This window comes from Hibiscus syriacus, unplaced genomic scaffold (genome assembly GCF_006381635.1).
Source record: "Hibiscus syriacus cultivar Baekdansim isolate YM2019G1 unplaced genomic scaffold, ASM638163v2 tig00110694_pilon, whole genome shotgun sequence".
Taxonomy (NCBI): domain Eukaryota; kingdom Viridiplantae; phylum Streptophyta; class Magnoliopsida; order Malvales; family Malvaceae; genus Hibiscus; species Hibiscus syriacus.
Window position 1 is genome coordinate 1,507,951 of NW_024062828.1, and position 25,697 is coordinate 1,533,647.

The 25,697-nt window shown below is 31.3% G+C and overlaps 1 protein-coding gene across 1 annotated transcript; it reads right to left on the bottom strand.

The window, feature by feature from the left end:
- Positions 1-12,260: 12,260 nt before the first annotated feature.
- LOC120138549 lies at positions 12,261-25,289 on the bottom strand. Its single transcript, XM_039154009.1, has 6 exons — positions 25,199-25,289; positions 23,764-24,090; positions 21,864-21,997; positions 21,607-21,757; positions 21,382-21,521; positions 12,261-12,272 (listed from the first exon to the last, which is right to left on the bottom strand). Exons 2-5 carry the CDS (start codon positions 24,070-24,072, stop codon positions 21,423-21,425), a joined length of 693 nt encoding a protein of 230 aa, XP_039009940.1. The 5' UTR covers positions 24,073-24,090; positions 25,199-25,289; the 3' UTR covers positions 12,261-12,272; positions 21,382-21,422.
- Positions 25,290-25,697: the final 408 nt, after the last annotated feature.

Here is a 25,697-nt window from a genome sequence, read left to right on the forward strand (position 1 = left end):
ATTGTTAGATTTGTATGTATTTAAACCAAATCCAGTGGCATCTGAATTCTGGTTTTAATCATCAAAATATCCTTATGGAACACTTTTTCTTTATTTCCTTAAACAATTCACGTATGAGCTGGATTTAAAGCCTATTATTTGGTAAATTTGATATAAAAGGAAAATTTCTTGGTACACATCTATAATATCTGTCAAATAATTTTGTATAGTTTTCAAATTAATTTGGTTTTAATTGGATATTTGATTTTATGGAAGTAAATAATATGATATTAGGATTGATTAAACTATATTCTAAGTCCTTGTACTCCTTGTACATTTTTAATCTAATCCCCCTATATTTATTTTTAAGAACTTAGTATCTCTACTTTTTGTATTTGAAAATTCGAGTTGAATTGATAATATTGTTAGAATTTTTTTATTCAATTCCAGACATTTTTTAGTTGGGTAAAGTACACAAATAATTTCTGACTATAGGATATTGCTTTGTTGAGTCCCTAGACTATTAAAAGCTACAAAATAATCCCTCGACTATAGGATGTTGCTTTGTTGAGTCTCTCGACTATTAAAAGTTATAAAATGATCATCCGACTATTCATATGTTCCAAACTCGTCCTTTTTCGTTAAAAATTGATGACATTCTGAGTTGGACGTTAACCTGTTGGCTGAGATATGATAGTCGTTTATGATTTTGAGATCATATTTTATTATATCAATGTCAGCAAGTTAATGTTCAGCTCAAATTGCCTTAAGCTTTTTTTAACAAAAAAAGATGAGTTTGGAACTTATGAATTGTTAGGTGACCATTTTGTAACTTTTAATAGCAGGGGATCCAACAAAGCAATGCCCTATAGTCAAGGGATCATTTCGTAACTTTTAATAGTTGAATGATTCAATAAAGTAATATCCTATAGTTGGGGGACAATTTGTGTACTTCACCCCTTTTAGTTACACGTCTGTCTAGTTATTTTTTTTATTTCAAAATTTATATCAAAAAATTTAATAAAATAAGTTTAACAGTATTAATAATTGATTAGGAAATATCATGGCTATAGAAGAGAAGCCATAATCATGTCCCACTATATTAATGATTAAAATGAAACAGCAGTTAAGGCCTTACATAACCTTTCCATTTACCTTTAAAATATATAATTCCCTTTATCTCAAAAAATATCACAAATTGATATTTTTCAATTCAAATTTTTAATTTGAATTATAATTATTTCAAATATTTTTAATTACTTAGATTTTGTAATCAATATATTTTAAAATCATTTCATCAATGGATTTAAAAAAAATTATATTTTTATCAATAGTATATTTAACATAATAAGAAGTTAATTTTAAAAAGTTTAACTACTAAAAATCAAAATGTGTCAAATTTATTAAGACCGGGAAACAAATTTTCAATTAAAGTAAATATATTTTTATTAATTTATTTATAAATTAAATTTAAACTGAAACATAAGATTTTCTTTTTTGTCCCAATTGATGAGAAAAAGGGATTAGGGAAAGGTTTGGACACTTGTAGAAAACGGAATTAGGGTTTCCTAAAGGAAAAACAAAGGGGGTCCATTTTGGTTGGTGAATGCCTACCCTTTTTGCTAACTAAAGACAATAAAAACTTTCAAAAGCATCCCCACTTCCCTTTTTTAATTTTTATTTTTACTTCTATAAAATAAGAATTAGTGTTTGGTGGTGTCATCGTATACCCGATCAAGACGTTACGATCAAATTTAAGATATCACGTTTATAAAAATTTATAAAATTGTAACTTTTTTCTAAAAAAAATTAATGTTTATCGTATCAATTTATAATCAGAGTAAAAAATATATTTATAATATTAGTAAGCAATGAATGAAAAACTCTTAAAATTTATTTTAAAAGATCCATATATTTATAGAGTAAAACATGACAAATCATATAATCCAGAGTCCCAAAAAGTAATGTCCCAAAAGTCTGAATAAATAACATTCCAAAATATATTTAAAGAGTTTAAAATATAATAAGAATCCAGTAATAGTCGTATGCATAAAATGTAATATGTCGCTAGTCAATTCTTCAAGTACCGGAACGATCCTAACAGTCAAGAGAATCTGAAATAAATAAAACTAAAGGGTAAGCTATAAAACTTGGTGTGTCCTCTAAGTGCATATAAAACAAAAAAGAACCAAGCATAACGTTAAATCAATACATGATAATCAGAAATGTATACATGTAATTTACAAATAACATCATACGTGGATGAAATGCAACCTAATTATCTGTACATCACGTAACAGTTTTAGACATTATCATCCTATAAAGATGAACCATTCGATAATACAGTGATCGGACATTATCACTGATTTGGATGAATCAGTCAATGAATCAATACAAAGATAGGTAGGTGTTTGCAATAATTAAAGTCACGAGAATAAGTACAAAGATTTTTAATAAAGCTCAACACACTATATAAAAGAGAAAATGAATAAATAAATAAATAATGAAAACACTTTTCTCTTGATCTTTAAGCTTAGATATGTGTGCTAATAAACTCTTTTCTCTTATTGTCCTGAGGTTCGAAGGTGAATGACAAAAATTTGCCAAGGTTATGAGGTGACACATGCAACAAGTATAGTTGTCTTTTGTCTAATTGATGTGGGCAAGTGTTGTCATGCATTTATTAAGGACAATTAATAAATCAAGTTGGGAGTGAGATAACTCTGTAAAAGGATAGTATTTATGCTCAATTAGGCTAATTTTAGCTTGGACTTGAGCCTCTTTTTCGTTTTCATATTTATTGTTTTTATGACTCACACATGCATTTTTAGTTTTAATTAGTTGTATTTTTCCCCACTATTTTGTGGTATAGTCACTGCCGTGGTGAGTTATGTTGTGCAGGTGATGATAAAAGAGCAAGCAAGGGATTTCCGTGGGCATTTTGAGGCAAACGAGTTACCGCGGGTAAGTTGCAGTTCAAGATGATGTTGGCAATCAAAGGAAGAGAACTTGCCATGTCAAAAGAAGCAGACCGCTGCCAGGGATATGAACCTAGTCCAGCCGCACAAGTTGACCAAGTAACTCTAGGAGTTTGAAAAGAGAATGATGGACATAGATAGAGATAATGAAGTTTTTTAAATTGGGAATCATTATCCTTTCCAAAAGAGAAGGTGCACGCTCAACTATAAAAAGACCTAAGGCATTTCACAAACCCTAATCCGCTTTGGACTCTTCTTACTTTTCTTTTTTATGGCTGTTGGAGAACTCGAAGACCATTATCTTTATTTTCTTGTTCTTTCTCTTTCTTTTGATTTATCTAGACGTGTTGGATGAAAATTGAAAACGATTATCACCCCGCCATGAACTAATTACTTTGGCGAGGGTTTTGGAATTTATGCTTTTGTTAAACGTTTGATCTTTCTATGAATGGTTATTTATTTTAAATGTTCATTCGTCAATTCACTACAGTAAAACTGTTCGCGATGTTTTTAAATAAAGTGCCATAAAATTTGAACAAAGATGGTGTTTATGGGTAAAACGCCACAAAACAAAGATATTAGCGGCATTTTTACTAAAAACGCCGCGATTGACTCTTATAAGGCAACGTTTAATAAACACTGCAATAGTCATGTACTTTAGTGGCGTTTTTTATAAACGCCGCAATAACCATGCACTTTATTGGCTTTTTTGTAATAAACGCTGCAATAGTCATGCACTTTAGTGACGTTTTTTATAAACGCCGCAATAGTCATGCACTTTAGTGGCGTTTTTGTAATAAGTGTCGCAATAGTCATGCCTTTAGCGGTGTTTTTTATAAACATCGCAATAGTCATGCACTTTAACGGTGTTTTTATAGTAAACGTCGCAATAATCATGCGCCTTATCGACGTTTTTGATAAACGCCGCAATAATCATGCACTTTATCGGCCTTTTTCATAAACGTCGCAATAATCATGCACTTTAGTGGCGTTTTGTAATAAATGCCGCAATTGTACAATCCTTTTAACCCATCAGGTTCTAAATCCCTAATTGTTTCATTCCCATTTTTTTTATAATTTTCCTCTAACGCCCAGTCATCACAGTGAAGCCACCACCGTGCAGCCATCACCACAACCACAACATCACGCTGCCTCCATCGGTTTTCGGTCACCAACATGCATGTCTCTCTTCTACTTCGCACTCTGCCATTTTTGTCTTCCAAAACCATCCAACTTGTTTCTTGCAATCTGCTATATCGCTTTACAATAAATTCAAAATTTTTGTGTTCCCATACCTTGGTATGCTCATTTGGCTATTCCTTTTGACCTTTATTTAAGCTTAGGTTCATCATTCTTCTTCTAGGTTGCCATTGAAGGCATTCATACTGCTATCACATCTTTGCTATATAGTTGCAATTTGAATTTTGTTATCTATCCTAATGTCTTGTAATCTTTTGAAGCTTGCTACAAGCGATTATATAGTCAAAGACATTGGGAATTGTAGTCCACGATATGTGAGATGTACCCTCAATCAGGTCATAACAAACTATACAATTTTATCATAGTTTACTTTTTCTGTAATTGCACATATTTTAATGAGGCTTGTGCTGCAATTTCCTCATAAGTACTCATCGTGATGTTTCATGCTCTTGTTCACTTTTATTTTTGTTTGATAGATCCCTTGCACGGTCGACCTTTTGACAACCTTTGGAATGTAGCTAGCTTTGTTAGTTAAACCTATGGCCCTCCTTCATCCATCAGAGGACCCTATTCAAGTAATGCTTGAGCAATTTGTACTTCTAATTTGCTATCCAATCTGTCAGGCCTTCCATGAAATTTAAAATTTTTGTGTGCTCATCATCTTTTTAATATTTCTTCTATAGATTGTGGATTGAGGGGAAAGTGGTCATGTTCGATGTTCTCATTAAAAAGGTTACATAAATCCTTTCATGAAGTTTATTGATCAGGGAAGGAAGTTTATCTACAATTTATGCGTTCAATATTATTTTTCTTGTTCTTTCATGTTACATATTCGACAATATCTTATGGCTTTTAATTATTCTTGTATTCATTCATTTTTCTTGCATGTGATTAATTTCTATAAAACTTAAATGATTAATTATTCTTATACTTAGGGAATCAAACAGTGTGATTATTATTTGAGAGCTTTAGTTAGAAAGCTCTTGAACTAAAATTTATTTTTGAAATGTAATAATACTCTTCCAGTATCTTAGTTGTCAGCTATAGGTTCCTTAGATTATATGGTGATTTGTTCTTATATTCTTATTATGTTGGATTTTATCAATTTTACATTTAATATTTTTGCATATAAATGCCATTTACGTTCTGGTCATATATATAGAAATCTTTATTCCATGCTGGATAAATGCCTTGACCACACATTGAGTTTGTTTATTTCTGCTCTCTGATCGTGTTTCTGTAATATAGGAAGATGACAACATCATTGATTATGCTATACTCATTCAGGGTTTACTAATGATATAGAAATTACAACTTCTCTCGATCTATCAAGGAGAAAACAATGATAATTCTCTCTTGATAAAAATGAGAAAAACAACTCTCAAGAAACTCTCTAAATTCTCTAGTATTGGGAGAAAGCTAGAATGATTTGGAATGGTTTTGAAGCTAAATGGGTTAGGGTATTTATAGTTGAAGCTTAAAGGTTAATCTTGTAAATATCCTAAAGTATAAGGACTAAATTGCAATTATACCCTTGTCATTTTTTCAAAAAAAACCAACACATTTTAGGTGCATTAAATTTGTGCACTTTCGGTCCATTAAAGTCAAACTTTCAACAGTCTCACACTTGAAGATTTGATTGGAACAATCATATCTTCACACCATTCTTTCTACATTGTACCTTCATGTTGTTTACATCTCTGACAGGCCACAAGAGGATCGACACCAGGTAAATTTATCAGCATTGATTGCCTTCGTCATGAAATCTCTATGTTGTCTTTGGTATGGATCTTCTGCATATCTACCGTCCCTTCTTCCACCTTTTCACGAATGAAATGGTATTGAACTCGTATGTGCTTTGTCCTTGAATGAAATGCAGGATTCCTTGCTAAATGCAAAGCGCTTTGACTATCACAAAACAGAGAGACATACTCTTGATTGTGCCCAAGCTCCTCCCATAGCATCTTCAACCATATTGCTTCTTTACTGGCTTGTGTAGCTGCTACATATTTTGCTTCTGTGGATGTAGCCATAACTGACTGCAATTTTGAAACCCAAGTTATAGCTCCACCAGTAACTTTGAACACATATCCTATAGTAGATTTGTTTTTATCCAAATCCCCTGCATAGTCAGAATCGACATACCCATTGATAAGTAAGTTTGATCCTCCGTAACATAATGCAATATTTGAGGTCCCTTTGATGTATCTCAGGATCCTCATTACTGCATTCCAATGCTCTTTGCCTGGATTCGCCATGTACCGACTAACCACTCCCACTGCTTGTGCAATGTCTAGTCTTGTGCATATCATAGCGAACATTAAACTTTCCACTGCCGATGCATACGGAACTCGAGACACCTCCATCCTCTCTTCTTCACTGAAAGGACTCATATTGGAGGATAATTTGAAGTTAATAGGAAGAGGGGTATAAATTGGCTTACAATCTTGCATGTTGAATCTGGACAAGATCTTCTTCAAGTAATTCTTTTGTGAAAGCAAAATCTTCCTATTACTTCTGTCTCGGTGAATTTGTATCCCTAGAATCTTGTTTGTTGATCCCAAGTCCTTCATTTCAAATTCCCTAGCCAGTTGTTCCTTCAATTCTTCAATATGATCTTTGTTGGGTCCTGCAACCAACATGTCATCCACATATAACAGTAATATAACAAAATCGTTATCACCAAACCTCTTGAAATAAGCACAAGGGTCTGCATTAAGTCTGTTGTATCCAAGGCACATAATGAAGAAATCAAATCTCTTATACCAACACATCGGCACCTGCTTTAGACTGTACAAAGATTTGTTCAACCTGCAAACCAAGTTCTTATTTTCTTCTTCTTCAAAACCTTCAGGTTGGAGCATATAAATCTCTTCTTCAAGATTTCCATGAAGAAAAGTTATTTTAACATCTAGCTGCTCTATATGTAAATTCAATGTAGCACATATTTCCAAGATTACTCGAATTGTTGTTAGTCGAACCACAGGAGAAAAAATTTCATTGAAATCATTACTTTCTTTCTGAGCATATCCTTTGACCACCAGTCTTGCACGATACATCTCCACTTGATTGTCACCATTTCGCTTGATTTTGAAGACCCATTTGTTACCAATTGGCTTCCTTCCTTGTGGTAGTGGCACAAGGTCTCATGTATTATTTTTATGAAGGGCTTCTATTTCTTCTTGCATCGCTATCATCCATAGTGAAACATCTGAGTTATTTATTGCCTTTTGGTATGTTGATGGATCACTGTCCTCTGTTAAAAGGCAGTACGCAATATTTCTTTCTATAATATAATCTGAGTACCAATTGGGAGGTCTTCTCACACGATTTGATTGACGAGTTGTTGGAGCTTCAGAACTCTCTGGTTCTTGTTCATCATGTGTTGGTTATGCTTCAGAAGAATCTCCTTGTTCAAACTCATTTTCCACATGTATCTGGGTAGTCTCTGACTTTTTAGTGCTATCAACTTCTCATTTTCCTTGTAGTTTATCTTCTACAAATATAACATCCTATTGATGATCACTTTTCAAGTAGTGGGATCCCACATGCGATACCCATAGCATACCCCAAGAATTTGCATTTCCTGGATTTTAGATCCAGCTTTGAGATTTCTTGAGAGTTGTACATCACGTACACAATACTTCCAAATACATGGAGGTTTGAATAATCAGTTGGTTTACCAGTCCACATCTACATTGGTGTCTTCATCTCTATTGCAGTTGATGGAGCTCGATTCACCAAATAACAGGCGGTATTGATTGCTTCTGCCAAAATGATTTTTCTAGGCCTGCAGCTCTCAGCATTGCTCTTGTTCTTTCCAACAAGGTTTTGTTCATCCGCTCTGCCACTCCATTTTTTTGAGGAGTGTTCGCCACTATGAACTATCTTTTGATGCATTCTTTCCTGCAAAAGTCATCAAATTCTTCACTTGTGTATTCTCCTCCATTATCTGTTCTGAAACACTTGATCTTATTTCTAGAATCAAGTTTCACCAGCGCTTTGAAGTTTTTGAAAGTTGAAAACACATATGACTTCTTCTTAATAGGGTACACCCAACATCTCCTGGAGTAGTCATCAATAAATGAGACAAAGTATTTTGCTCCGCCTAGGGATGTAACTGGTGCTTGCCATACGTCAGAGTGAACCAATTCTAGAACACTTTTGCCTCTAGAATTTGATGTGTTGAATTTTAACCGGTGCTGCTTACTTGTTATGCAATGCTCACACAAAGTAAGTGATATCTTTGTTAAGCCTGGAAGTAGCTTTTGCTCCACAAGGACTTTCATTCCTTGTTCTGACATGTGTCCAAGTTTCTGATGCCATAGGATTGCAGAATCTAAACTACATGAAGCAACAGAGGCTTCTTCTTCTAGCAAAGTCTCTCCCTTCAGTATGTACAAGTTTGTTGCTATCTTTTCGCCTTTCATCGCCACAAGCGCTCCATGGAGCACCTTCATGATTCCTTTTCGTGTTTTAATCTTGCTCGCATTATTATCCAACAATCCATAGGATAATAAATTTTTCTTCAGGCCTTTCACGTGTCGCACATCCCGAACAGCTTTAAGTGTTCCATCATACATCTTTAATTTGATGATTCCCACGCCAACGATCTCTAAGGCATGATCATTGCAACTATACACAGATCCTCATGAGACATGATCATAATGAATGAACCATTCTCTTCTTGAGGTCATGTGATATGTTGCTCCCAAATCAATGAGCCATATATCTGTAAATCGTTTTTTACCTTCCACGGTGGTTGAGGCTTCACAGCATAGAGCATCTCCATCATCTGAAGTGTTTGTGGTATTGCCTTGTGGATTGGAGTTTTTACTTAGACTCCAACAATCCTTCTTCAAGTGACCTTTCTTTCCACAGTTGTAGCACTTTAAATTCTTTTTGCTTCTCGACTTTGATTTATCATGTTTGTGACTGCTGCTTTGGCCACGTTCTGTTGATCTCCCTCTCATTGTTGTCAACGCTTCTGCTTCTTGCAGATTTACTTGTCTGTCTTCCTTGTTCTTGCGCCGATTTTCTTTTTTTAGAACAACAACTGCAATGTCATCGAAGACTAGACTGGTGACATTACTGTTTATCAAGTTGATGATGAGTTGATCATACGAATCCGGTAGACTTTGAAGTAGAAGTTCAGCACGTTCTTGTTCTCCTATTGAACATCTTAAGGATGTAAGCTGAGAAAATAAAGTGTTCAGTGTGTTTAAGTGCTCCGTCACTGAAGTAGATTCTGGCATACGGAGAGTGTACAATTTTATCTTAAGGAAAATTTTATTGTGCAACGATGTGGCCTCGTACAATTTGGGGAGATGATCCCAGATCTCTTTAGCTATCTTTTTCTCCTCAATGCTTGACAATACTTCATCTGCTAATGCTAGATGAAAGTTTATCATAGCATTCCCGTCCATTTCAATCCATTTGTTGTCATCTGTGAAATCTACCGGCCTTTCACTAATAGCTGCTAGACAACCGTCTTTCCTCATGATGGCCTTCATCTTTAATTTCCACAATGAGAAATTTCTCCCATTAAACTTTTCAATATCAAATTTCGTTGCCATAACTTCTAATACGGATAACTCCCATTATTTCACTATCGTGAATAGTTCTCTAGAACCTTCAAAGAATGGGTAATACCTTCTTACTTTCTTGTGTTGGAGGATCCATCTTTTGGTGGCAACCACAAAGACAATAAGTAAATATTACAGACTCTAATCTAACTCTAATGCCAATTATTACGGAAGACGGTTATCGGATAGAGCAAAATCATAACTGATAATTTGATAAAATAAAAATGAAGATAAAAAAGATACAAAATTTATGTGGAAAACCCCCAAATAATATAGGGTAAAAACCACGAGAAAAGGTAGAAGAATTTCACTATGAGAAAATAGGAATTACAACTTCTCTCGATCTACCAAGGAGAAAACAATGACAATTCTCTCTTGATAAAAAAGGAGAAAACAACTCTCAAGAAAACTCTCTAAATTCTCTAGTATTAGGAGAAAGCTAGAATGATTTGGGATGGTTTTGAAGCTAAATGGGTTAGAGTATTTATAGTTGAAGCTTAAAGCATAATCTTGTAAATACCCTAAAGTACAATGACTATATTACAATTATACCCCTTTCCATTTTTTCAACGAAACCCAACAAATTTTCAGTGCATTAAATTTGTGCACTTTCGGTGCATTAAAATCCAACTTTCAACACTTAGGGAATCAAACAGTGTGATTATTATTTGAGAGCTTTAGTTAGAAAACTCTTGAACTAAAATTTTATTTTTGAAATGTAATAATACTCTTCCAGTATCTTAGTTGTCAGCTATAGGTTCCTTAGATTATATGGTGATTTTTTCTTATATTCTTATTATGTTGGATTTTATCAATTTTACATTTAATATTTTGGATATAAATGCCATTTACGTTCTGGTCATATATATAGAAATCATTATTCCATGCTAGATAAATGCCATGACCACACATTGAGCTTGTCTATTTCTACTCTCTGATTGTGTTTCTGTAATGTAGGAAGATGACGATATCACTGATTATGCCATACTTATTCAGGGTTTACTAATGATACTCCTCGTGACTTTACAAACTTGGTCCTGATGGCCGGCGTAGAGATGCTGATGAGAGGCCTGAGCTTTGTAAAGGAAAAATTGAATTTGTAAATTTCAAATTGATACATGTTTATTTCTACTTTATTTAACTCTGGTTACATCTCTTTCTCTTTTCTCCTTAAATGCTTTCCTAGAAATTTTTAATGCACACATCTTTGGATAATGTACAGATAACATGATTACTTAACATTTGGTTAGAGCATACCATAGCGGCGTATTGTGAATAAAAATGCTATGACAAGTCATGACTATTAACGACGTTTGGGTGAAAACGCCACTATATGTCATTACTATTAGCGGCGTTTATTTTACAAACGCCACTAAAAAGTATAACCTTTAGCTGCGTTTTACGTTCATAAACGCCGTAAACTTTTGTGGCGTTTGTTTTAGCGCCAGAAGGGTTTTTAACGGTGCTTAAAAATACCGCTAAAAACATGTTTTGTTGTAGTGATTATTATTTTTATCATGGTTGGGTTATTTAGAAAATACTTTATTTATTAACTTAAGATTCGATAGACTTAAGTTTATGAAATCACATTGATGAATGCAAGTTTTCAATTACGAAAGTAGTGAAGACTAACTTCTCTTAGAAGCAATTAAAAGGAGTAGAAGCTGAAGAAAGCATTATTATTACAAGCATATAGAAGAACGATCTCTGAAGAAACAATACTTATTATTGCAAGTATCAAATGCAAAAGGGGCATAACACTGAACGATGTGTATATCTCAAGGACACAATTGAAGAAGCTGTAAAAAATAGAGCCTTGGACTAATTTGTACGATAAGGCAAGCATATAGAAGAAGCTCATGCAGCACGTGAGGATAAACCTACCATGAGGGTCATCATCTAATAACATGTAAAACATATATGATAATCTTTGGTAGTTGTTCAATCCCCCTAATAAAGGGAGACATACTTCCTAGACCTACTCGAGCAAGTTCCAACACAAGTACGTTATATCATTTTTTTTTACAATTATACCTTATGGTGTTGTAAGCACCTCTAGTTGAAAAATGACGGTTTTTCTTAAGCATAGAGATGCCTTTGCCACAACAAGGGGGACTGAGACCTCCCCATCATGTCTACCAACGGTAAAGAAGCCTTTATTTGTCAATCGGATTTCCCTGGGGGCATCCAGTTATCTCTTCTGTTGGCTTAATGCACGAAGATACCTCATGCGAATAACATACCGAAATATTTTTCACCGATCAAAACGGACAGTGATGCCTCTGCTAAAGACAAGAAAACTTGTGCATGACTTTTATGAAACACGAAGAAGGTTTCCTGTAAAATCGTGAAGTATACTGCACCGGGGAATATGCATGTATAACAAAAGAGAAACTCTTATTGAATTAAGTAAAACACCTCATAAAATCATTAGAAACACATACCATGTCATAACATTCCCTGTTGTCATCCAAAAATTTTACATTTTTGAGAAAACTCTACATAAAATAAATCTGAGGCAAGAGTTAAACTCAGTCCGAACAAAATAAAATCATATACCCATTAGCATAGAGAAACATCCTTAAGGAGTCTAAGTGGGCTTGAAAACTACTTCATCTACCTTTATTTTATTAAAAAAAAACACCCTGAAAAGAATTGAGCAACGTCCGCAAACAACATGCTAGAGCACCAAGAGCCCTTCACAAAATAATACGTGTGAATTCGAAAAAGTCTCTAAGATAACTCCGCAAACTTTTAGAACACATACTTAAACCTCAAATTCAAGTATATTCATAGATAAATTCCAATGTACACTCCGCACGATAGTATTCTCATCACCTTTATCAGATAAATATAGAGAAACCCCACAGGGAAACATACGAGGGCCTTAGCTAAAACTGCCCAAACAACTAAATCACACTCAAGCGTCGAGACTCCTCCACTGAAAAATTTAGTTATATAGTCGGAGGAAAACTCTGCCCAGGAAATATCTAAAAAGGCATTGAAAATGCTTCGTTGGGAGTACACACATACCGAATTCCCTCTGAATCTATCCAACAGCTCAATAGTAGAGGATAATCCTTCACATTGAATAAGCACGGGTCTAGAAATCATTACACTTGATTTAGCCATTTGAGAACATATGCAATCGTAGAAATAACTCTGTCTAGTTCGCATATCATTTGCCTAGATTTAATAACAAGACTATTCAACAATCACAACATCGAAGCAAATATAGCCCAAGATGATTCCAAAAGAAAACCTCCAGGCGTATAGTCACTGGAGCGCTACTCCTCCCATGAAGTCACAATCTTAGCATGACCTTTAAACAACCCCTTATAGTTTTTCAAAATAAATCAATAACCGACTATATCTATCAAATTAACCTACTCATGAAAACCGAAAACATTGACACCAACCAACGATTGACCTCCCATATATAAGTTGTGGCTGTCTTCCAAATCAGAAGAGGTGAGCCGTCAATAATCGTCATAACCCACTTGGTCCTATCAATTTTTGAGGTATTAAGTCTCGAGTCGAGTCACTTTATAGAATTTCCTTGAAAATGGGAGGATAATTTGTTATACCTCCGACAATACCACTCTCCACCAATATGTCAGCAAGCACATCCAGAAGAATTTATCGAAGAGCACAAGTCCTCGAGATGACTCTTGAAAAGATTCTTGATGAACTCAAGAGATTTTTCTTGACCAAATCTACTAATTAACAGCTACATTTATACACCCTATCGACCTATGTATAGCAATCAGTTCGTGGTCAACATATAAACCTCAAGAGCATACAAGAGGAGGTTTTGGACTATTTTTCCCCCTGAACTAAAGAGCACTCTCTATCCAAATCAGAATGATTATATCACTTTAAATCAACATAATCGTCTTTATTCCATCAACGCTTCCTAAAATGATTACACGAACATCGAATAAAATTCTTATTTTAGCTTGGTGTGGTCCGTTGAATATTAGTGTCGATAGTAAAAGTTATAAATATTTGCATGGTGCACGTGCAATAGATGATGGACCCATACACAATCAAATGGTTGGCATTAGAATAAATAATTAACTGTATATCATTCAATTTTCATGATTGCATGTCTCCTTGACCTTTCATTCCCCATTTCCACTCAAAATTAAACAAATAGTAAATTTTTTTTGCTTATGTTTGTGTTGTATTTTGTTGTAGGGCTTTTATATCCCACTACGCAATAGATGTGCATCAATAAAATATTTGTCTTTACTTTGAAAAGGAATAGTGTTAAATATGGTTTATAATTATTTAAGGGTGGGTTAGGAATTAGGAGCATACACATTTTCAAATGGATGTAATAGAAACAGTTGTAGATTTAAAAATATTTTTGAGGTAGGTACATATATATTAATAACATATATTTTTAATATAAGTTGAACACAAATAAAATTTCAAGATTAACACTTTCAATAAAATAAATTATTAAACATAAAAAGTTCAAATTTCATGATAACCGTACAAAGCCTACCTCTGCCACTGCATGGAAACAAGCTGCCCCATGCATTGACATGCGGTACCCAAAGTTAATTAATGCAATAGCACTATTATAGGATACTTATGGAATTTTGTACGACTAGCCAACAAAATGTTGGTTTGATTTTTCAGATTCGGAGATCTTCTGAAAATTTATTTACATTTGTATATATTATAGAACCAAAACCTTTTCAAAATTTATTTATATTTTTATAGTTTATAAAATAGCATATACAAATAAATCTTTGATTGCAAGATTTTTTAATAACGTTTCCTAGTTATAAAAATTACAAATTGGTCATCTCATTTGAAAAAAAAAGTTAGTTGATCGTTTTCTATTTTTTTAAAAAAAAGTGATAGTAATGTTGTGATAGTTAATAAAATTAGCATAATAATATATTTAATCTTTAATTTTTGCACATTATTTTAATTTAGTCTTAATTTTAAAAATTTAATCCTTCTAATAACTCATTGTTTATTTTTTTCTTCTCTCCACTGTAAAATTTAAAAGGGTAAATTATATTCATGACCACTTAATTATGGAAGGATTCTATTTTGACCATTGATCTTTTAATTTTGTAAATCAAATAACTTAATTATTTAAATATTATCAATTCAGCCACCTATTGTTAACATTTGACGTAGGGGCTAACATGACAATTAAGAAAGTTAGCATAGTTATACATTTGGTCCTAATCACTTTTATAATTTATCAATTTAGTCCTGATTTTAATTTAATTAAAAAATTAACCCTCTAATCAAGAGGCGATGCATGTTACCACCTAATTGGAAGGTTTTTTTATTAGTTTTAATTTATTTAATTAAATACATTTTTATCCAATCATATGATAACATGTGTTGTCATCAAGATTGAGTTTGAGGTTTGAGGGGAATCAAACCTGGGTTTACTAGGAGGGAAAATGAGCGCACTAACAACATGCCAAAGGCCTCATTTAATTGATAAATTACAACAAATTTTATTTATCTTATAATATTATTAATGCTAGGAAAAAATAAAAATAGTTAAATAAGAATTCGAATTTAGACTAATTATAAAATATGATAACACTTATACAGCTAAAACAAATCTAATATTTTTTTTATAATTAAATGCATTATATATATATATTAAAATATAGTTATTGTAAGATTTAAAATAATAATAAATTTAATATTTATATTTTTAAACTAAATTTAATATTTTCTCATATTTATATGATGATTATTATTGTTTTTTAAACAATGGCAGTTGGAATAATGTCATATGTGTGATGGTAGTCCAAAGGATAAATATTTTATACTTTTTTCAAGAAAATTTAGTTAATATTTATTTAACTGATACATTTAAAATATTATGTGTAGGTTGTGCGATAAGTATAACAAGGATTATGTGTGTCTTGAGATCGACGTAGATAGTGTGAGGGGTATAGTTTTAGTCTTATGGGTCACGAGGCAATGATGATTTGGATAACAGATCACAAGATCAAGATGGTGATTGAATTTTTTTATGACGACAGATATAAGTACTCTTAAAAATTTTAAATTTTTATATATTTTATATATTTCTTTTATGTTCTTATTAATAATCTGTTATCACTCCTAAAATTTTATAGATTTATTATACTCTAAAATTTTATAAATTTACTCTCAAACATAAAATATTGCGTTTATCCCATGATACAAGGAAACATCATGTATTCATCCAATTCAGTTGACACCTCTATATAACATATGTATCATTTCATTTTTCAATAATATTTTTAATGGAATTAACCTAGCTATGTGGATGAGTGATGATTTAATATGTAATCATAATATTTTTTTTCTTTAGAGCCTATATCAATGGTTATTGAAATTATGTATAATATGAGAGTATAATTATCTAAAAATATAAATAATTTTTTAAAATAAAAAATAAAAAATATACTCTTTATCATACACATACACATGACATAAGTAATATATGTGAAAAACATAAATTAAGGAGCATGCATGATGAGTTATGTTGATTTAAATGTACATAAACTTGAGGGTTTCTCAAAGTTTGTCTGAAAAAGAGGAGAGGAAACCCTTCCTTTCCGGTAATGAGTGGGAAATCAATAATTATTTCAGACAATTTATCGTTTGTTTTTGTATTAGAAAGAAGAAAAAGTTTCACAAATTTCACATCACGGCTCATTTGATGCTAACCCATTTCATCATTTTCTTCTTTGTCCTTCTCTTTCTTGTCTTAAAATCACTTTTGAAAGGCAATATTATTTGAATTAAATATTTTTATATATATATATATATATATATATATATATCAAAAAAATATTTAAGAAAATAAGACAAAGATGCATCATGTCAGTAGCTTTTTTTTTAAATAATATATATCTATGATTATCGTATTAATATGCATCTGGTTAAGTTCAGACCTTATCTTTTATAGTTCAAAACTAATAAATTTGACTATGATATTTCCAAATATCATATTGTTTATATAAATCTTTAAATATATTTAAATATAAACTTTTAAATATGCGTACATCGAGATGATTGAATACAAAGCATATATATGTGCAATAGCGACATCATTTCACTCATGTTCATGCAAATATGTATCTTTGGTATGTATCACATAAGACATTTTTATATATATATTTTCTGTCCACTTCTCTCTTTTCTTTCATTTTAGTTTTGAGCAATATAAATTTAGGAGATTTTGTCCAAATTCTACGCCACATCAAATAAAGATACATCCTATTGAACGTGCTTATAGAAAAGCGCAACTAACATGACACGTATTTTTCAAGAGAGTATTGTTTTTTTAAAATAATATTTTTTTCAAATGTTAGTTAAGAAAATAAAAAAAATTAGTATTATTCTGATAAAAATCCCACTTTCGAAATTTAGTTTATATCTTCTTTTGAAAAAAATATTATTCGATAATTAAGTAATTTAAAACAATTTAGAGTGTTCTCATAGCCAAATTGACAAACAATCATCTCGATAATGAGTCTAGAGTGCAAGGCGCACACCGAAACACACTATTAATGTGACACACCGATGCACATCACTAATTAAAATATCCTTACTAAATAAATATGAAATAATAGAAAATTCTACAATACATGTCATGTACTAAAATGTACCATTAATTTTGAAGGTAAAACTTTTAAATGGTCATTAAATTATACTAAAATATTCATTTTGAACATTGAACTTCTAAAAATTATATAATATCTCATTCAATCAATCCCTCAACTATATTACAAAATGAATATCACATCTTTAAATATCATTGAAGGGATAACTTAACATGTTAAATTAATCAAAAAATATATATATCTCATTCAACCCTCAATTATAAACTAAATTTCATTTTGATATTTTTCAATATTTTGAGATAATGATTCTAAAAATCAATTAAATATATATATATATATATTTAAGATTCATTTTTAAAATCATAAAAATATTTTTTAAAAATTATAACTTTATAATTAATCTTTTCATTCATAAAACTCTAACTATTTTTTTAAAATTATAATTTATTAATTCAAAAAAATTTATAATTAATTTTTTATTTAATTATGATTATATTTGAAATTTTATAATTTTTGAAATCCAATAACTTTAGTTATAAAAATGAAACAATTTTTGTTAAACAATGTGATTCAATTTCTTTAACTATTTTTAATAGTTTTAAATATAACTTTAAAAATATATTTATAATTTCAAAAATAAATTTTAAAAATCCATATATTTAAAAAAATCTATTTTTTTTGGAATTATTATTTAAAATTATTAAAAAAATCAAAAAACAAAATTTTAGTTTGATGGAGTAAATGAGATTTTTTTATTAATTTAATATGTCACATCAGCCTTAACGAGAGTCAAGTGTCAATACTTATTTTTAATGAAATCTAAAATTTAATATTCATTTTATATTTTTTTAAAAAGTTGAATGACCAAAAAAATTATTTTATCATAGTTTAATGATTATTTATAAATTTATATCGGTACATATCAGTGTGTGGTGTGTGGTGTGTGTTGTAGACTCATCCATGAAATAATATAATGATTTATTCACAATTAATCTTTTATTATTATTTAATATAAAATTTAATAGGAATATAATTAGATTATATTTTTTTTTATTAAAATTATAATTATTTTAAGAATTTTTATTTCTTTAGGATTTGAGTACTCAATTTGTTTAAGTTTGCAAAATCATCCTAGAGTAACTATCAAAACCATTGTCGGCCACCCTATCTTCGTCGGAAAATCGTATTATTCAACCTATATCATTCCCGCCAAGAGGAAACCGGTCTTTGTCGTTATCAAAAGTCGCCCAGCTATGGACCGTCGATTAACCCTGCCATTGTCGTTGCCATTTTCGTCCCGCGGCACCAGTCGTTTTCCTCTTTTTTTCAACTCGTGTAAGCCGCCTAATAACCATCCAAGACCGTCGCTCGTCCCAACCAGGCCAACCGCGACTGCTCAACTGCTGTCACCAATCCGTTGCCAATATCGCGTGTAAGCCGTCGCCATTTAACTCGCCCTCTATTTTTTGTTTTAATTTTGAATGGTCTAACAGCATGTCAAGATTTTGACTTTGTTTTGATTTTTGATTTTGCCCAATAATTTTAATTAGCATTAATTTTAATACTCAACTTTAATTATTAATTATGGTTAAAATTATTTTTCTTGATATTAATTATGAAAAAATATTTTAATACTCAACTTTAATTATTGATTTTGACTTAAATATATTAAGTGCTCCAATCCTAAACAAATAAAAATTCTTAACAATTATAATTTTAATAAAAAAATATAATCTAATTCTATTTCTATTAAAATTTCTATTTAATAATAATAAAAGATTAATTGTGAATAAATCATTTTATTGTTTCATATTTATTTAAAAAAGATATTTTAGTTAGTGATGGGCATTGGTGCATTACATTAATGGTGTGTTTTGGTTTGCAACATTTATTCTGGACCATCATCTCGATGGCAACTATACATCAACTTAAAGCCGAAATGTTTTTCTTAATCATTTTGCACAGCTCAAACAATAGTTTCATAGGAATTAATTAATATCTAATGTAATTTATTAAGAAAATATCTATTAAAAATATAATTAATTTAAAGGGCTGTACAAATTTCGGATTGAAAATTAGAGAGTACAATTTTTTTTTGTAGTATTAACACTTTATTATTATATCAGAACGATTTTAGAAAGGTAATAATCTATCCTTTTTTATATTAAAAACAAATTCAAGTAAGATTTGCTTTAGGAAAAAAATTTCAAAATAATTTCTTCCCCTTTTCAAAAGCCTTATTGCTAGAAATTTTTTTTTTGCTCAAATATCGGAATATATACCTTTAACTTTTTGTTAAATAAAAATAATTATAAAACTACAAAAGAAAAGAAACATTGTTGCAAATAAAAGAAATACAATGACATATATATATGAAAACCCAACATCAAGATTATGATCAAATGGAAACAAAGAGCATTTTTAAATAAAGTACTTAAAACAAAGGATTAATATAAAAAAACTGTCTAAGCTATACCTCTTTTCCCTTTAGGTATCTAATTGTTTTGGTTAATTTATATACCTAACATTTCCAATGTAATCATTTAGGTGTCTAGCCCGTAACAGACGTTAAAAAATTCTGTATACCACTCAAAATGCAACGCATTACATGTCCATAAATTTCTAAAAATTTTATTTTAAAAAAAACTTAAAATTATTATTGTTTTCCAAAAAGTCCCAAAAAATTTCTAAATCCTAAAAAAGTCCTAAAATCCTAAATCCCAAAGCATCCACCCCACCCGTTGACTGTCCACCACTGTTGCCTACCCACCGTCCACCGGCAATCGTAGCTTCAAACTCCCAAAATCCCAAAATCTAAACCCTAAATTCATAAATCCACTTGAAATTTTATGAAGTTACACTTAAATGGACCAAAAATTGCATACCTTAAAACTATTGTGCTGCCAGAGAAGCATATTGTTTGGCTAATGAATTTACAAATATGTTTCAATGTATATTGCATATTGTTGAAAACATTTTGATATTTCGATATAACAAATTAAGTTAAATGAATTTTATGATTTTCCAAATGATTTTCTAAGTATATTCGATAGAATTATTCGAATATCAAAACATTACTCCAAATCTTTCAAAGATCATTTTTAATCCTTACTCAAAGTGTAAAATTAAGTTTTAATCTCAAAATAATTTTACAAAGTATTTCGAACCATTTCAAAGCCAAAAATTCCAGACTGCTCATAGGGAACCGATTCCCCCCTAAGGGAGTACCGATTCCCCCCTGAATGGTTTGACTCCGAGAATTCCAGTATGCTCAGAGAGAACCGATTCCCCCCAGGAGGTACCGATTCCCCCCTTATATAACGGTCGAAATATTTGAATTTTACACTTAGGGAACCGATTCCCCATAAGGGTACCGATTCCCCCCACGCTCCAAACTGTTTTATTAATTGTTTTCACACTAAAACGGCTATATTATTTTCTCTAATCATCCCCAACGTTCAGAAGTGATTCAAGGTGTATTTGAGCAAGCTTAGAAGCCATTGATCAATAACAAGAAACATCAAACAATTAGAATCAAGAGATAATCAAAAAGAAAACATCAAACCTCAAGTTTTAGCATTTCAAACCTATTTTTCATTCAATATTCATTTTACTTTCAAGAACACTTATTGTACTCAATTGTATTTATTCTTGAGTGTTCTTTCTTTGTTCTAGAATTGTACAAACATATTTGCCTTGTGAGGTTTTTCTTGTAAATTTGCAAATTTGTATTTCTCTTTGAAAAAAAAAATATTCTCAAGAATTGAGGTATATTCTTGAGGGAGTTGTAAGGTTATCTCTTTGGCCTAAAAAAAAAGAACAAATTAATGAATTTGTTGGAAAATCTTTAGTGTGTATAGCTAAGGTAGTGGACGTAGCTTTGGTTGATAAAGTCGAACCACTCTAAATCGCTGTGCAATTTATTTCAATTTTCTGCAAGTCTGAGTTTGTCAACACCTTGAGAAAAAAAGAATAAATTTACATGGATCATTAGCATGCCTGCAGAAAATCTTCTGATGGTATTCACTGAACGAAGGCCATGTATAACTGCTGTCATGGTCTCAGAAAGATGGCTATAATGTTGGGGTTGTACTAAATTGCAATTGTGCAAGCATTTTGGCCTTCTCAACTGCTTCAACGTAGTAATATAATCTCCAGAGCGTCGCATTTTCCTGTAAGACAAGACATAGCCTTGGTACAGGTTTGAAATTGTAGACTTAACTCCTGAAATCATGTTACTCGAAGCTATTTCTTTACCTCTGTTTCCAGGTCAACAAAGATTTCTTCACCGCAAGTATTTCTGGTTGGCCTACCACGTTGGATAATTTCAACCAAACGGACAAGATTTATGTTGGGTAGCTGTTGTATCATTTTCTGAAGCTGCCGCTTCTCAGTGCGTGTCATAGGCCTGTAATTGAAGTTAAAAGCACAAAAACTGATTGAAGCGAGGCAAAAAGTGGCAGTATTATAACAGCATATGCACATGTGAAAGGTAAAATACATAATATGAGCACCTAATATCCATTGCAGAATAGCACGGTGTGTAAAGCACACTCAAAGCTGTAAGTTCCTCGGGAACAAAGCCATACCTACACTTGGACATTATAGTATCTAAAGTTTCTTCAAGCTTTTGTTCCATATGCACCAGCTGAAAAGAGATATCACTTGATTTCAGCTATAAATAATTTTCGGAAAGTGGCATACATGACACAGAAGAGTATGAAAAAACAAAGTGTAAAGTACAAAAGTATCACTAAATTATACTAAAATGATCTTTTTGACAACTGAAGTTTCAAAAGTTACAAAATGGTCATTAAATTTATTGATCTGTTAAAAAATGGTCATTGCATGTTATAAAATAGTGATAAATTTCCGTAAGTTTAAAGATCATTTTGTAATAGTTTGATAAGTGCAATGACCATTTTGTAACAATTAGATAAGTTTAATGACCATTTTGTAACAATTCAAAAAGTTTAATGATCATTTTGTAACTTTCAAAACTTCAACGGACAAAAAGATAATTTCAACACAGTTTAGTGATCATTTGTGTACTTTACCCAAAAACAAACTATTGAAAAGGACAATTTCTAGAAAATCACCGTTTAGGATAGTTCATCAGAATATTTTCTCATTGTTTCCTCTACCAGCAGCTGGTTATCGTTCTTTAGAAGGAACTCCAAATCATCTTCATTCTAAAAAAAAGTAAAAAGTATAATGGAACACATTTATTAACAAGTTACTAATGATAATGCATCATTTTGTAAGTACAAGCAAAAGAGAAAAATGCCTCTGCTGCTTCAAATAGAATATGCATATATGACTATAGATACAATGTGCAAATATATCCAATGCCGCCAAAAGTTCCACAGAACAAACTAATTGCAATCTGAATATCTAGAATCTGTTCATTTTCAGTATAATAACTTGGCAATTGGCATTTTATACAATCTAATGACCTATTCGAAGATAATGCATGTGCTCCTTTTATTGCGCATGAAATAATTTATGATGAACCAATACCAAGATTCAACAATGGGATAAGTGTAAAATATAACCTCTTTGCAAGATCCAGATTTGATAGGACAAGAATTTCCTGTGATGTTGGTTGATGAGCAGGAAGATGATAACTTAAGTTTCTTACTGGCAGCCTGGTCTGCATCACCATCTAATGCTGAATTCCCCAAGTTGTTGCTTCTGAGCTTAAAACGTAATTCAGACATAGCCACAACAGGATCTAACATCTGCAATAATCAAAATTTTCAGTTATTACAATATTTTTCCCTCTGAAAGATGGGAGCCAAAAACCAATTCTACATTATTGTTTCATTGATCATTTACTTTGAAAGAATTATAGAGAGACACAAAGAGCTAGCAATTCAGGTAAACAAAATAGAAGGGCACCATTAAAGCAGCAAGCCAGCTAAAGGTTACTATGAAGTGATAAAAAATAGAAAGGGATTCACGTAAGTGACAATAGGAATGAACGTGTTCTTCAAAATAGTATATTCAATGCAAGAATTTTTATAACTTGCACCCTTGAAAACATTGGTAGAGAAAAATGAAACCAATAATTTTTTATGACTGGTCTGAAATGGGATATATCTTGATCATTAGAAAGAAATTAGTGCTTTGAGATGGCAGAACATAAAACCAAAGTTTACGAGCGCGGGATATCAGGTACACAAGCATGAGAGCAATGAGGCTTCCAAATTTTGTCTATTAATGATTTTCATTTGTCTTAGGAGAGAATATGATTGTTTGATATTATAAAAAGCTAAAAAATGTACTATTAACTTTAGAAGTTTCGAATACAAAAACCATAAGCACTTTGAGAAAATCAAATTCCACAAGTGCCCAATAGTAGGCATCATTACTCATTTATCTTCAGAAAACAGGAGTGGAAAGAATTTGTACCTCATCAACTTCCATTGAGAGATCATTCACGCTCTGCCTAAGTAATCCCTTCAATCTTCCTTTCTTGAAATCTGAAATCCCAGCAACAATGCTGTTTTGGAAGAGTGAATCAGCGTCTTTACAACTGCAGTCCAAAGTGTCTTTACCACTGACCGCCCCATATTTCCCTTGAGACAACTCAGAAGCATTGGACATGGACAAGACATTTTCATCTTCTGACAACAGATCAGCTATTTGACAAGCATAGAAGCCAAAGAAATCAGGTCCACCTTTATATTGTTCACTCAATTTTTTTGGAGCTTCGGACATGATAGATGTACTACAAGTCTACTACTCTGCATATGACAACTATATCCATTAGCTGAAATATCATCAAATCAATCCAGATAAATAACTGAATGGTACTACTACTCTGCACCATGATACATATACTATGAAAAGTTCTCTCCAACACTATATTTAGAAAAATGAATTAAAAATTTGGATTTAAATTTCCTTTTTTATATAAAATTATGCGAATGAAATGCATACACTGTGATTATGTATAAGATAGTAAGCTTAATGAAATGCATATGCTGTGATTATGTATAAGATTGTAAGCTTACTTACTTGAAAACCTTACTAATTAATGGTAGTTTTTATTGCAACATCAAATATACATTCGTTAATAACATTGTATCCATTTGTCTTAAATTTACTATTAAACTAAATATTGATGACCAAAATTGTGAGGATGAAATGCACACATCATGTAAAACGAATTAAGAATCATTAGATTACATGCTTGAAAGATATTAGAACATGAATTTAAATTCACAGATAACTTTCTCTCTCTCTCTATATATATATATATCAAATATTCAAATTCTCCTATAATAAACATCCAAAATATCACAGAATTTGAAAAATATCAGAAATATAACATTACATGTGTTTTATTACACAATATATATTATTTTTTAAAGTTAAAACAAATTATTGAAATTCAAGTCTCCAAGCCTAACCTAAAACTTATCTCAAATCCTTACTAAGAAATGATAGTTTTGATAAGTACGTTATAGGGTTTCAAATAGGGGTGGCACAGTAGTGACGCAGCCGCTGTGTCCTTATAGACGCACCTGCGCCACCGTAAAGAAAATTCACATCAATAGCGGTGTAGCACGGCAACAAACAGCAGAATAACAGAAAGTAGCGACGATAATGGTCCCCTATTCCTGCTAAGCCGATATATTCCTCTCCAAAAGAAAAAAAAAATTCTCAATCTCCACAGTGTGAACACAAAGAGAGAGAACAAGACGAGAAGAGTAACAAGCAAACAATCAAATATGGCAAGGTAATTCAGAGACAGAGATCAGATACCACAACCCGATCCGTAACTCAAATTCTAGTGACTCAACCAGAAATTTAAAGTTAATTTTAGGGTTTCAAAACTTACCTGCTTGGATCGGGCACCAGACGAGGAGGGTTGTGTTAAAAGGAGAGCGAGAGAATAGGAGGCGGAGGCATGTTTAGCGAAGAGACGGAGATGAAAGTGGGGTGGGTGGAAATTATAAAAGAAAATTTAAAAGGTAATACAAATTTAATTTATATAATTTAGATATATAATTTTTATATATTAATTTATTATCTTTGTTAAATTTAAGTAGAATTTTATTGCATATTTATATTTTTTATCAAATTAATTTTGTATAACTCTATGTGTACCTATAAAAATCAAATTGATTTTTTATTAAATTATTATAATTTTAAGTTAGTTGTTTTTAATTCATTGATATTATTATTTATATAATATATAAAAATATAAAATCAAATATATCCAAAGCATAAATTTTAAAATAATTTTAATATTAAAAATTAAGGTAAACTACTTGATTGATGTTACCGATTTATTAAAATTTCGATTATTAATGTTATTGATTATTACATTTTTGTTA

Bases quoted from the DNA above. Each gene is read 5' to 3' on its own strand.
- LOC120138549 (XM_039154009.1), bottom strand. From the start codon at position 24,072: ATGTCCGAAGCTCCAAAAAAATTGAGTGAACAATATAAAGGTGGACCT. The intron at 21,998-23,763 runs GTACAAATTCTT...ATCTCTTTTCAG, and splicing joins TCTCAATGGAAGTTGATGAG to CTGGTGCATATGGAACAAAA. The intron at 21,758-21,863 runs GTGCTCATATTA...CTTCAATTACAG, and splicing joins TATTCTGCAATGGATATTAG to GCCTATGACACGCACTGAGA.